The sequence below is a fragment of the Nilaparvata lugens genome, chromosome 2, assembly GCF_014356525.2.
Source record: "Nilaparvata lugens isolate BPH chromosome 2, ASM1435652v1, whole genome shotgun sequence".
In the NCBI taxonomy this organism is placed as follows: Eukaryota; Metazoa; Arthropoda; class Insecta; order Hemiptera; family Delphacidae; genus Nilaparvata; species Nilaparvata lugens.
In genome coordinates this window covers 68,973,913-68,986,956 of record NC_052505.1, presented here as the reverse complement: position 1 = coordinate 68,986,956, position 13,044 = coordinate 68,973,913, and the positions used below count along the sequence as shown (strand labels likewise).

The window sequence follows — 13,044 nt, the reverse complement described above, 5'->3', positions numbered from 1 at the left end:
GTAATGCACAAGGAGCATAATTTTATTCCAAGATAATTCTTTTTAGTTTTTCAAACATTCAATCACAATGTTTTTCAAACATTCAATCATAATATTCAATCACAATGTTTTTCAAACATTCAATCCATAATACAAACATGAAAATACTGGGATTTTCAATGACTGGAGTATGTTCTCTAACCAGAATCATCTAATCATAACGAATGTTGTTCACTTGAAATTTCATAATAGAGGATAGACATACTATTTAGGATAATCCTGGAAATATTCTCTCTCCCTGTTCCATCAAAGTCAACCATCAGACATAATATTATCATCTTCTCACCTGTTTTTCAGCTTTTCTCACCCAAAAAATAGTTTCCATTGTTCTTCAAGAAATTACTTCAACCTTGAAAACTATAATATGTTGTTGGGTCAACTAGCATGAAAAGCTCAGGGTTGCAAAACTTGAAAGAAACTCCCTATTCTGCTTTAACATAGGCTTTCATCAGAGACATTAACTTCAACTTTCTATGTTGAAACTGGTTTGGAATGATATATCTTCCAATCCTTTCTCATATTATCTACTTGACCTTGTTAGTTATCAAGTTGAACGGTTCTATTAACCATATTTGGAAGACACGCCTCATGTCTGGTCTCGACAAATGACAGAATAGCACTAGCTTCATTAGCCAACTGCTAATGACCAGACTATAATGACCATACTCTATCGCTCAATATTCAAGCATTCAGCTCAATAGAGTTTGATGATGGTTTAACAACCGAAACTAGTGTTTCAAATTGCTATCATAAATTGAAGGTTTTTAAAATATCAGGTCTTCTTTACTAAACATCATCTTCTTCTATCTTTCTATATAATAAGAGAGAGTAGGGTTGTGTTTGTTTGTTCGTGTGTTCGCATCAAAACATGTCAACTTGTGGATTGCATACCGGAAAAACGGGAATGATTTAGATCTCCAAATTTTGCACATAGATTCTAAAAATATCAATCTCTTGCACCTCGAAGCCCAAATTTCAATTTCCCTTCTAGATTTTTCAGAATTAATGTTTAAATTTCATTAATGGTACATACGATTTCATAAAAAATAACCAAATCATATGATTGAGATTAAAAAAAGGAACATCAGCTGTTGTATTGTTGCTTTCTACCTGATACCACTTAACCTCAATAATAATTTTTTGATAAATATTTTTAACAATAATGATAGACTAATATTTTCATTATAAATATATTAATAGTAGTATTTTGATAATTAATAAATATTTTCATTTTCACAAACTCTGTATAATAATATGGTGAATGTGAAACAGCTGCATCAAAGAAATTATCACAAAAACATCTGTTTAGAAAAAACATATGTTTTTGTGATAATTTCTTTGATGCAGCTGTTGCTGTTGGCCAGTTGCACGTAGGTCAGTTAAATATGGACATTAACGCCGATTAACAAATCAGCGTTAGTTTTACGGATTCATTTCTGTTCCACAAAGATCGGTTAATTTTTAATTCTGATTCATTTTTCCGGTTAACTAACCAAGATTGTAACGGTTTCACAATCCTGCAACTCTGTAGTTTAACCGACAGATGTCATTATTCTGAACCTTAGACCAGTTATAGAATTATTATTATATTTTTTATATTATTATTCTATAACCAATTTTATATTATTATTCTATAACCAATTTTATATTATTATTCTACAACTGGTGCAAGTTCTGAACAAATGACACAAAAGTGAGGTTATGTTATTGAAGCGGTGACTATTCATTACACATGTGCCATAAAAATGTTCTATCTGTCGCCAGAGTCATGGTATCTGCACACGAACCACCTCAAAAATCAGAATCTAATTTTGAATGCTAATATTAGCTAAATACACTTTTCTATTTTCTCTATGTCTTTGAATAAAGGTTGTTGATATTGACATTAAGAAATTATTCCCTTCCATTTTTATTTAATTAATATTTCAAAATTATTCGAGACCTGATAGAATGACTGTACAATCAGTAGAAAATTTTAATATTGGAATGAGGGGTATTTTGGCAAGCTGAGCAAAAAAATAAGGTCCTATGCACCTTTTCGTTATATCTTCAAATGAAAAATGAGTTTTTTGAGTTGTCAAAACTCCCTCTGGAAGGGAACTATCCAACTTATTCTTTTAGTGAAATAACAATAATCATCCATCCATCTATCCTCTTCTATACTATAATAAAGGAAGGAACTGGACCCAATTTTTTTCCGCCAGTTTGGATCCGCAATAATTTTGAATCCAACTTTTTTTTAATTGAAAGGTGGGCATATGATACATGATTCCCATACAGGATTTCCAGAGAAAAGGTATGGTGAAAACTGCGCATCGATATCTTAAACCTTTCAAAATTTATTCTCATTAATTTCCTTTATTATAGTATAGAACTGGCTTAAACACGTATACAAGTGTAAAGGATAGGAAAATTATGTTTGACGCATCATCACATCTAAACTACTGGACTGATTTACTTGAAATGTTGCATATAAATTCTTAATCAACCGAGGATTCTTTAGGTTTCTTAGGATTCTTCTAGGTTTCATAACGTCAAGCTTTTAAATATACCCTTGCGAAGCACAGGTTACCTGCTAGTATGCAATAAAATGCAGTCCCGAAACAATAAATATCACTATTTTCTCTATTCCAAGGAGTTCAAAAATATTGATATCATCTTATAGAGTGTTGCCTTGAAAAGTACATGGGCTCTGTAGCATAAAAAGATTAATCCCAAAGCTTCGACATTGAAGAGAGAATCTTGCTTCGTCAATATCTTCATGTTAGCTGGGATTCTCTCATGTTATATCAGATTATGTTATACTCAAACAATAAATTCCACTATTCTTATCAGACTATATTGAAATCGACTTTTCTCAATAAAGTATCACATCAACCTTGAAAACTGCACAAAACAGATGAATACGATAACCTCTGACTGGTATAATGAATAAGCCTCAGGCTGTAACAGTATACGAACTGCACTCATGAAAGTTTGCAATGGTTTATAGCTTTCTGTTTATAGATTGGAGGGGTCAGTGGAGTGGCGGCTGTGTCCTGTGGCAACGCCCTCCTTGAATATTCAGAAGCCGTAAAGAGGCGGCAATCGGCTAGAGGCAGCAGGCAGCCGCCCCTGAGCTGCCGCCCCCACAGCAACCGCCCCCGAGTTCTCTGACCGGCTGCTGTCACAGACCGACTTTTAACTAGTTGGAGTTAGCAGTCACCTTGTTTCCAAACTAATTCCGTCAAGAGGCGTTTGTATCCCAATCCATTTGAATTACAAAGCGCCCCAACTAGATTCTGGGTGCTCACATTCTGAATTATTCCACCCAATATCAAATGTTCTATGATGTTTTGGTAACTTTCGCTCGTCAAAGTCGTGATGATGGCTTCGAATCGACTTATAGTGGTATAGGAATTAGCCCACTAGATCCACAAATTAAGAATCTTATTTGAAATTGAGAGGTTTTGCCTTTTTACTATTTTTGTCTAGAATGTATTAAACAATTCAGTTGAGCAATGATTTTATAAGGTTTTAGATTCGATTTTCGAGAAAAAATTCTATCTTTATCTCATACAAGTTTTCTCATTTTCAAGTATACAAGTACGGTACACTTTTTTTGCCTCTGATAATTAAAAACACAGAACAATATTAACAAGAATTATGAGATCTACACTTTAGATTTATTTATACTAGCGTTCATCAATACTCAGCCTCCTTGAATACTGAACTCCCAACTAGCCTGCTCCCTTCAGTCAACCACAACATACAAGTATTTAAATAAATCACAAGCTTTAATCATCAATATTCTTCAAATATCGATCGTCAATATAGGCTACTACTATTCATCAATAGTGAATCACATGCTCGTTTATTGTGTTCAATACTGAACGATACACCACATTAGGTCAAGTGTTGGAGAGGACGTGTCTTAACTTCACCGCTTCACGTAAATCATCTCTATTTTATGGTTTTATTTCATATTCTTGTGTTACTCATAATCTTGTGTTTAGTGGGCAACGCGCACTGTACTATAATGTACTACTATAATGATGCAAATTGATAGACATTATTTGACTATTGTTATTGTGTTTAGTGGGCAATGCGCATTGTATTATAATGTACTTTATTATTCTTTATTGATTGATATAATAAGTATACATCATATAAATGATAGGGAGAGGAAAAATAAGGTAACCTTGTGCTATTCCTCTCCCCAATTTAGATATGGTTACACATAGTCCGAAATAGGTTAAGTCTTGTAGCTCTTCACTTCGCAAAATTTTCAGACCACTAATATGTTCAGTCACAAAGTAAATTTTCAAATTTAGATGCTTCAAAACAAAAAATAGAACAGATATTTCACATTATTATCACTTGAATAGAGAAGATTCATATATTAAAGAAATAATTTTGAAAAAGAACTGAAAAAACAAACTTAATTCTAGAAGCACAGCTGTATAATTATAATTGTACTACTATAGTGATGCAAATTGATAGACATTATTTGACTATTGTTATTTCACATAAATAAATTTATGATATATTCTATCCATGGATACTCTTTGTAATAAATTCAAATCAAATTGTACTTTGCTATTGTTGCTAATAGCGGATATCTTTCCTCATTGCATCGACGATACATCGATTCACCCTACACGTGACCTATATCAATTCCAATCACGAGGGCCATCACAACATATTGAACATCCTTGAACCCAATATCAGTTCGGCTTTTGACTGATGAACTAGACCTGTTTGTTCGCTAGCTTAGTACTACAGCCAGCGTGGTGACTTGTCTGGCATGCTAAAATTGAAGATATGAAACTTGGCTAGATGCAATACAGTGGTAACTTTGCACGCGATAATATCGATTCTAGTGGCGGGTTTATACCGTGTAGTATGATGAGGGCTGCGGGCTCGGGTGCCTGCCTTTTGCCTAGTACCACCCTTTTGCTTTGCCGTCGGCGGCTCGTTGGGTGCTCGCCTGCTCGCTGTTCGCTGCTGGCAACCGCTTTCAATTCTGCGGCCAGTCGGTTCTTTGTCGACAACAGATGGGGAGGTTCTCTCGTCGGCGGTTGCTTTACCTCTCACTCCCAACCCTCAAACCCTATAACCTTCTATAACGTCTGTCTGGCACACAAGTAAAATCTGCTCCCTTAACATCCACCGTTATAAATCTGGAATATCGATCCCCTCAACTCTATACAAAGAATCCTAGATACTGAATACTAGTTGTAACACTGTATTCCTCAATTATATGACGATTATAATGTAATTCATTGTGAAATCGATTGGACATTTAATGGTTTTTCATAGCATAGGATGGATGAATCATTGCATTAATAATATTTATATGATTTGTCCCTTTATAATAGATAAATTTATAATGAAATGAAATATCATTATCAGTTTACCATTTTTGTAATTCCATTTTAAACTCCATAAAATTCCATTTTTCAATTTGAATTTATTTCATCGAAATTATAAGTTTTTATTATTATTTTTTGTTTTTTGTGGGCCCCAATAGCTAGGAGCGACCACTCCGTGCTATGTTCCCCAGTGTTTGGGGGAAATTAACCGTAAGGTTATTTCACTTTTTTTATTCCTCATTCATTGTGATTACAATTTCTAATCAAGTCTTTCATTCGATTATGTTAGTTGAAATGTTATCAATAGGATGACATAGTTTATGCTATCACTGCCTTAACGTTGTGTGATATTCTGAAAAATAGGAGTTCTTGGAGCTCTCAAAGTAGGTGGCGAACAAAAAACAAAAAGCTAGAGATTGTGATATATAAATCCTCAGGTAAATTCATATCATTATTGAAAATTTCAATAATTAAAAACATCAAGCATTTCTTTCTTGAGTGGTGAAAAGGAACTTAAATACTACAGTATCAGAAAATATTGGTTTTTATAGTGTATTTATAAAAAAGATCTTAGATATTTCAGATGATGACTCGGAATAACAAATGTACAATATAGGTCATGAAAAATTACTGGCTATATCATATTCTTTATGTTAGCTACAGGATTTGGTTTCGTTGAACTAGTTTTACAATTGTGTCATTAATTCATCCACATTCATATTCTGCTGAAGGAATTATGCTATGTAGCATTATTCCAGCATGGATGATGTATTTCTTACAAATACGGAAACTATTCTTGCTTCAAAAAATTGAGTAAATCTGCAATCAAGATTTCACGTTTGAAACAAGAATAAGCATACAAATGCAGGCCATAAGCTCTATTAGTGAGCGAGAGTAAGCAACTGTTTATTTTCTGTATGTTCAAACTTATTCATCAGTTGAGACCCACGTATTGTGTTAATTATTGTTGGATACACAGTCTATCAACAGTGTTTTTGTTCAATAAGGAGTGTCCTGTTCTCCTGTTGATTATAGTTTTTTGTTGACATATTCATCACTGTTATTCTCGCTAACTAGTTCAAATTGGACTTGTAAGAGAAAAACACGCTCCATCTAGTGAAGCTATGTTTGAAATTGTAGGTAGGATGGGACAGTACAATCACCGAATAAACTTTTGAATGAGTGAGTTCATTGTACGTGTCAGTGAACAGGATTCTCTCAACGTTCTGAGGTGTATTGAGATGATATTCTATTTGTATTGAGGTGTATCTTATTATCTTTCATGAAATCACTTCGCTTTTATGGGCTACTTGATTCAAATAAAAATAATATAGAAACTTTTAGTACCCTTTTATTAAAAACTAAAATAGTTTAACGACTATTTTCGACCTTAGGTCTTGAAAATGACCCATGGTCGAAACTAATCGTTAAAATATTTTAAAGTTTTTAATAAAAGGGTACTAAAAGTGTTTATATTGTTCTTATTATCTTTGTATGAGAGGTGTATTCAGGTCATATTTATTTTTATCGAGTTGTATCTTATTTACATACACCTCAGGATGTCTAAAGTTGATGAAACTCTTTTGTGAAAGTATTTTCACTGAGAGGAAAGAAGCGAAGCAGAAAGTGGGAGAATTACATGCTGATAAATTAGGTACAAATTCCTACTACATGCAACATGTGAACAATGTATAGTGCTCTCTTCTTCCATCTCTCATGTGGAAACAGATTTACTCCCCGGAAAAGTTGTAAAAGTTTGCTTAAATCTCACGTTTCTATGGTTTTCTCTTGATGTGTGACAGTTTTGTTTTTGTTGACAGGAAAATGCGGTCATGACAGTCCTTGCGAGCAGCTGTGCTATGAGCTGCATGATGGCATGTTCGAGTGTGATTGCAAGGAGGGACACATTCTCCACCATAATGGCTACAGTTGTCTCGGTCAGTCTAAACACTCATTCAAATCACAAAATCAATAACAAAACTGATAATCAATTCTCCATAATGGATTTCTCTATCTGCCTTAAGAAACTGAAACTGCAATCTTATTCCCATCATAAATATAAAAATAATAATTTAGAAGGTTTGTATGAGAATTTAAAAATATTAATCTCCCAATCACACTATATTCACTGTATTCTATAGAATGCATTGTATTCTAGAATACAATGATAGATAGAATTAGATATTATGTATTATATGAATAGATTGTATTCTATAAAATAATACATTCTCATCCATTTATACTTTTATTCTATTTGTTGTATATGATTACATTCCATATCGTCTGGAACAAAAACCATTGAATGTGAAATAATAATAATTCCAAATAACCTTGGTGGCTCAAGTCTGGTCTCAGAGTTTTTAGGTCGCACCTGATCGATTTCAGGGCCTCTGTCATGACCTAACGACTGTTTTCAGGCTACTGGGACCGACAATTCAACTTGTTCATAAGAAAAACGGAAGTGGCCCAAGAATAATGTCTTGCTCGGGACGGGATTCGAACCCGGGCCTCTGAATCACAAAGACGACATCTAATGCACTCAAAAATTCGCCCAAAGGCACTCTATTTTGAGATGAACAGCTTACAGTGAATACAGCTGATCAAATTATTAATAATTATCCATTTTCAGATGATCCTATGGAAAATCAAGGTCTCTTCGAATTTAGTCAATAAGATTAAATCCGATATCGACATTAGTGATTGAACCAGTATGATTTTTTCTATTACTTTGAATCATTATTCCTATTGGAATATTCTCTCCAATTCTCAATTCCGGAAAAATAACTCAACTCTGACACCTAACGATCTAATCATTATCTAATCGTTATCTAATCATTAATTCTTTTTCTCAGATTCACAACTTTAATTTTTCTGTTTCGTATGAAATCAGTAGCTCATCATGTATGCCTGATTCTCATATCAATATTACTATTAATATACATGAATAACATGCAACAATTTCAAGAAGAATTTTAGAACCATTGCTACTCGTATGAGCCAAGCTCATCCAGTCTTCGTGGATTCCTAGTAACCAGCACTGTGAGAGCAGAGCTTTCTCCTCTTGTTTGACACGGCATAAAATTTCAGTCTCGAAAATTGGACTGCAAATGAACTTCAAGTTGTGAAATGGGAGACGGAACAATCTCTCTGCTATTCTAAATTCACATTCCACTTTAGAGACACATTTCGCTAGAATTGCATCTGGATGCTTATTTGAGAAGAGAATAAAAACTTTTCAATCTCATCTCTCATGTTGAACGTTGGCAGCTCAAGTGTAGACACACAAACTGTACAACAGAAAAGTGGAAAATTTCTGGTGATGTTTTCATTTTGTTAGCTATGTGCTGTGAGCAGCGTAATCTACTGTAAGTGATGGTTATTCACACTATCAAGCTGTGCAGAGAATTGTGTTGACAAGCTGTAGGGAGGAAAATTCTCTTTATACTGAAGCTGTTGCTAATTACTTTGGTACTCTTTTCGACTGGAATAATTGGTCTTTACACTACTGTCAAAACTAATGTGGTTGAACAAGGAGAAAATACAATAAAAAATACGGATTTAACAAAGAAACTTGAGCTATCTTAAATGAAATTGAAATCCGAGTATATGATAAAAACTGGAAGTATAATAACAGTAATTAAACCATGGTAAAGATGATCCAACAATTACTGACATGTTTCATCACCTAAGACCACTTACAGACTAGACTATGCATGCTCTATGTACATACTACATGCTTACACCATGTACAATTGAACTGAGCTTTCATGATGAACAATGTTTGCCACCAAGTAAGAATGATATTACTCTCTCCAGACGTGTTGCACGTAATTTTCATCATCGTTGCTCCCCAGCAGCCCATTAGAGAGCAGACCATGATAGATATATGAGTCTTTCTGAATGGTGTGAGTCGAATACGAAGGATATTGAAGAATAGAACTGGAAAACAGCCTACAACAAGTTAGGGCATTGTGGAGCTACTCACTCACCTCTTCACTATATAGTAGTGGGGTGCAGCAGCCCTCATTTAAATCTCTTGTTGGCTGTTGAAGGAGGCTGAGGGAAGCTGAGAGATCGTCGATGATAGGAGATCGCGTCACAGATAGCCTGTCTTGCAGCCAGAATTTAAGGAGAGTTCTTGGGGAAAGAGGATAAAACAGGTAATGCTCTATACAAGGGGATGTAAATGAAGAAGCTTATTCCCCTTTTCCGGGCAGTTCTTTCGAGTGGGAGTAAAATATTGTCCTTTTCTCGGCATCCGATTCACTTCATCGGTTTTCAGCGCTTTCCATGGCTGCGGATTTATTTCCCCCTCACTCCTCACCACGTCATCACCCTTTCCCCTTAATTGAATCGCATAAAGCAGCTCTCGCTCTCGCTTTTCATGTCTACCAACCACTTAATCGTTCTGAATAATATTCTTCCATTGCAGATGAATGGTCCTTCCAGTCTTCTCTGTGATTACCCGAGATCTATTCATTTGTATAGAATCCTCAAGAAATCGAAAATGCTCTCTTTATTCACATCGGTGTTTCCCATCCGAATTACAGTTCATCACTCACAAAATTAACGCTCGTTAAGTATATTTAATCCGATCAGTCTCCACAGAATTAATTTTGAGTGAGCTCTTTTCATATGTCTTCTTAATAAGAAGTAGAATTATGCATTTCTACTCGATCTAATAATATTTTTGAACTGATTAAACAAATCAAATTAATAGAACACTACAAATTGATAAAACTGTACAACAATTCAGAACCTCTATAAGTTCATATGGTGTCGAGAACATGTGTTTCTGTGTATAAATCGAGTATTATAATATGAGCCGAAAAAAGTTCTCAAAAATCTCACAGTATTTTATTCTTTCAAACTCTCAATGGTTGGATTCAATTACAGTTAAATCATAGTTTTGGTATCGAAATGAAAAATTAAGACATGAGTTTACACATAATTCAACATCCCAATCAATAATGACTGATGAACAATTCATCATTCTGAACAATCATGCTCGCAGATTAAGTTTTCAAAAGTCTCCATGCCATGTGTAAGACAGAGTATTATTTGCAGGAATGAGAAATGACAGTTGCCGAGCTGGAACTTGAAATGCGAGTTTTCATGGGAAACTACAACAGAAGATATATTCAATTAGTTTCAGATTGCAGGAGCACATGACTTAATGTTGTAGGAATCAAATGGTGCTGTGATGAGATAGACATCAAGTTTGCCATGAGAACAGTTGCTGTCTGCCGTCTTGGTCGCGGCTTGTGTCTGCTCCTGAATAAATTATTGTCTAGCGTGGCTAAACTTTTGAAAGGGTCCGCCTCTGTCTGACTAAGCCTAATAATTTCTCTGCAAGTTTGCTGAGTAGGAGAAAACTTTGGCGTCGTGCTTTTTGGTTGCAAAGAACAGCCGCTTTAATGACAGGACGTGAGAGCCTGCACGCTATCGATCCTCATTTCTTGATGAAGTAGCTTGCAAACTGGCTTGGCACCAGTTGTCACTCGGCTTCTCTCAATATCTTGCCAAAATCTGCGTTATTGAGGTGATGATGAATGCTATACTCAAATATTTGTGCTCTATGTATTCTATGTGATGGAAAATTTTTGATGAACTCATGTGAACTAGTGGACTAGTTAAATGTGAACAATAATAATTTATAATGGAAGAGTGAAATCGAAATTGAATCAAATACGTCGTACTGCTTTAAAATTCAATCACTACTGAAGAGTATCTGTTTGGAATATCTGTTTGGAGTATCTATTTGGAGTATCTGTTTAGCCGGCAAGATCCGGCTAAACAGGAAATCTAGTTCAACTTGCAGTGAAGTACCATGAATGTCTCCATTATTGGCGATGAACAGTAGTAATCTGATAATCAAGACATGCTCAGATATTTTGGTATGTTCATGAAACCATAGTCAATTTCAAACGGATTGGAGATTGGATCAGCCATAGAAATCTACCATTAAAAACTAATTGGAGTGATAGCCTTACATTGACGAGCACACAGTGGTTGAATGTGTTGGACTGATGCTGGAGAGTCGTAGAGGACATCTGCATTGATGTGGTGACACAATAATGTCAGGAGATGAGGAGTGGAAGCAAGATAGAGGGTGAGAAGCAGGGGCCGTAAAATGTGCTACAGAGAGAAGTTTGAAAGGTCTGTTGGCAAGCAAAGAGGATGACCCGCTGTGTCGCTTGTGGCGATTCGAGCATCATCGTCGCTCAAGTTGGTCAGATTTGGGGTGAAGGGGGTGATCGGGCACAATCCGGATGAATGAGGGGTCCAACGGACCTTATTGGCTTACAGCTATCGATCTGTAGTCGTTCAATACTACTCATATCGGAAGCACGTCTGGTGAGTTTCTCCCCTTCCCGAGGACCTCATCACCCCCTCTCTCCTCATACCAAGGGACGCAGGAACGATGACTTGGTTCGACCTCTGAAACCGCATTACGTCTTGACCACTTTCCTCTGGCCAACCAAACGTTTAGTTTCATACTAGGAAAGTTTCCTCGGGTAACAGTTGGAATTCATCAGCTTACACAACTCAAAATACTTGGGAACAATGCCGCAAGTATCTCTCAAGATGCTCAGTTATTACACTCTTGCTCTTCATAGTTGGATAGCAAACTCTAGAGAGTGGTCTCAAGTTGAAGGTGAGAGTGTTATAGCACCTTGAGGATGAGTGTCGTTCCATCTTGCTATTACATTAATTTTGAATGTGTAATAAATGTGGAGTTTCTTGTTAGATGCCTGAACAGACGCCGTTCTTAACTCGTGTTCGGAAAGAAATGACACTCATATTGGAAATTCAACTTGTCTGATAAATAGTCTCTCCACTGCATTGCTCCTTGACTTTTCCTTAACTCTTGTGAACTGAAGCAATGGAATTGGTTTGTGAGTAATGCCTTGCAGTATATTTTTATTCATTCGAAAATATACATATTGGAGGGCAACAGAAACTCAATCCCATTATATTCTATAATATAGTATTGTAGTATAGTACCAGTAATAATGGATATCTAATAGTATTGTAATGACGTATCAATGCTATTAATTTGAAGATATAATTTTGAAAACATTATTCTGTCCTGAATTTGAGGAAAAAACTTGCCAAACAATACGGCTATTTTCATGGTCATTACTTTCTGGGCACTTCAAACCAAAATGAGGCTTTTCTTCACTGAGATAGGAACCATTCCCATTGTCTTGGAGTTGTAATCAAGAGCGCATGACATAATACCATTCAGAATCCTAATCTTGCTGGAACAAAGAATAGCAATTTGTTGTTTGAAGCTACAAGTAGTGTTTATGACACTCATCCGTCTTGTGCAATCGGGTGCTGGCCATCACTGTTTCTTTTGCTTGTGTTGTAGCTGCAGCCGCCTTGACGCGAGATTCTTTGGATGGTTGCGTTGACCCGTGAACGCTTTTGACAGATTACAAAACCCATTTCAGGCCGAGAATCGAACGAGCACCATCCCACTACTCCCTCAATTCCACACTTCTTTTCACTTTTTCATTCTGTAACAACAGCTCCAGAGCGTGAACTACTATCAAAGGTACAAATCGAATTTTTCAGGAATAGATTCGAGTGAGGTGAGATCGAGAGAATAGAGGCACCTCTTGTGTGGGTGTTCATCAATCTA

At 35.7% G+C, this 13,044-nt stretch overlaps 1 protein-coding gene across 1 annotated transcript in view; it reads left to right on the top strand.

The window, feature by feature from the left end:
• The window catches only part of LOC111063007 (pikachurin-like), a 249,963-nt gene that overhangs the window by 147,702 nt on the left and 89,217 nt on the right, over window positions 1–13,044 (top strand). The window contains exon 2 of the mRNA XM_039421552.1: window positions 7,214–7,330. Coding sequence (XP_039277486.1) covers window positions 7,214–7,330 — 117 coding nt within the window. The remainder of the gene's footprint in view (window positions 1–7,213; window positions 7,331–13,044) is intronic.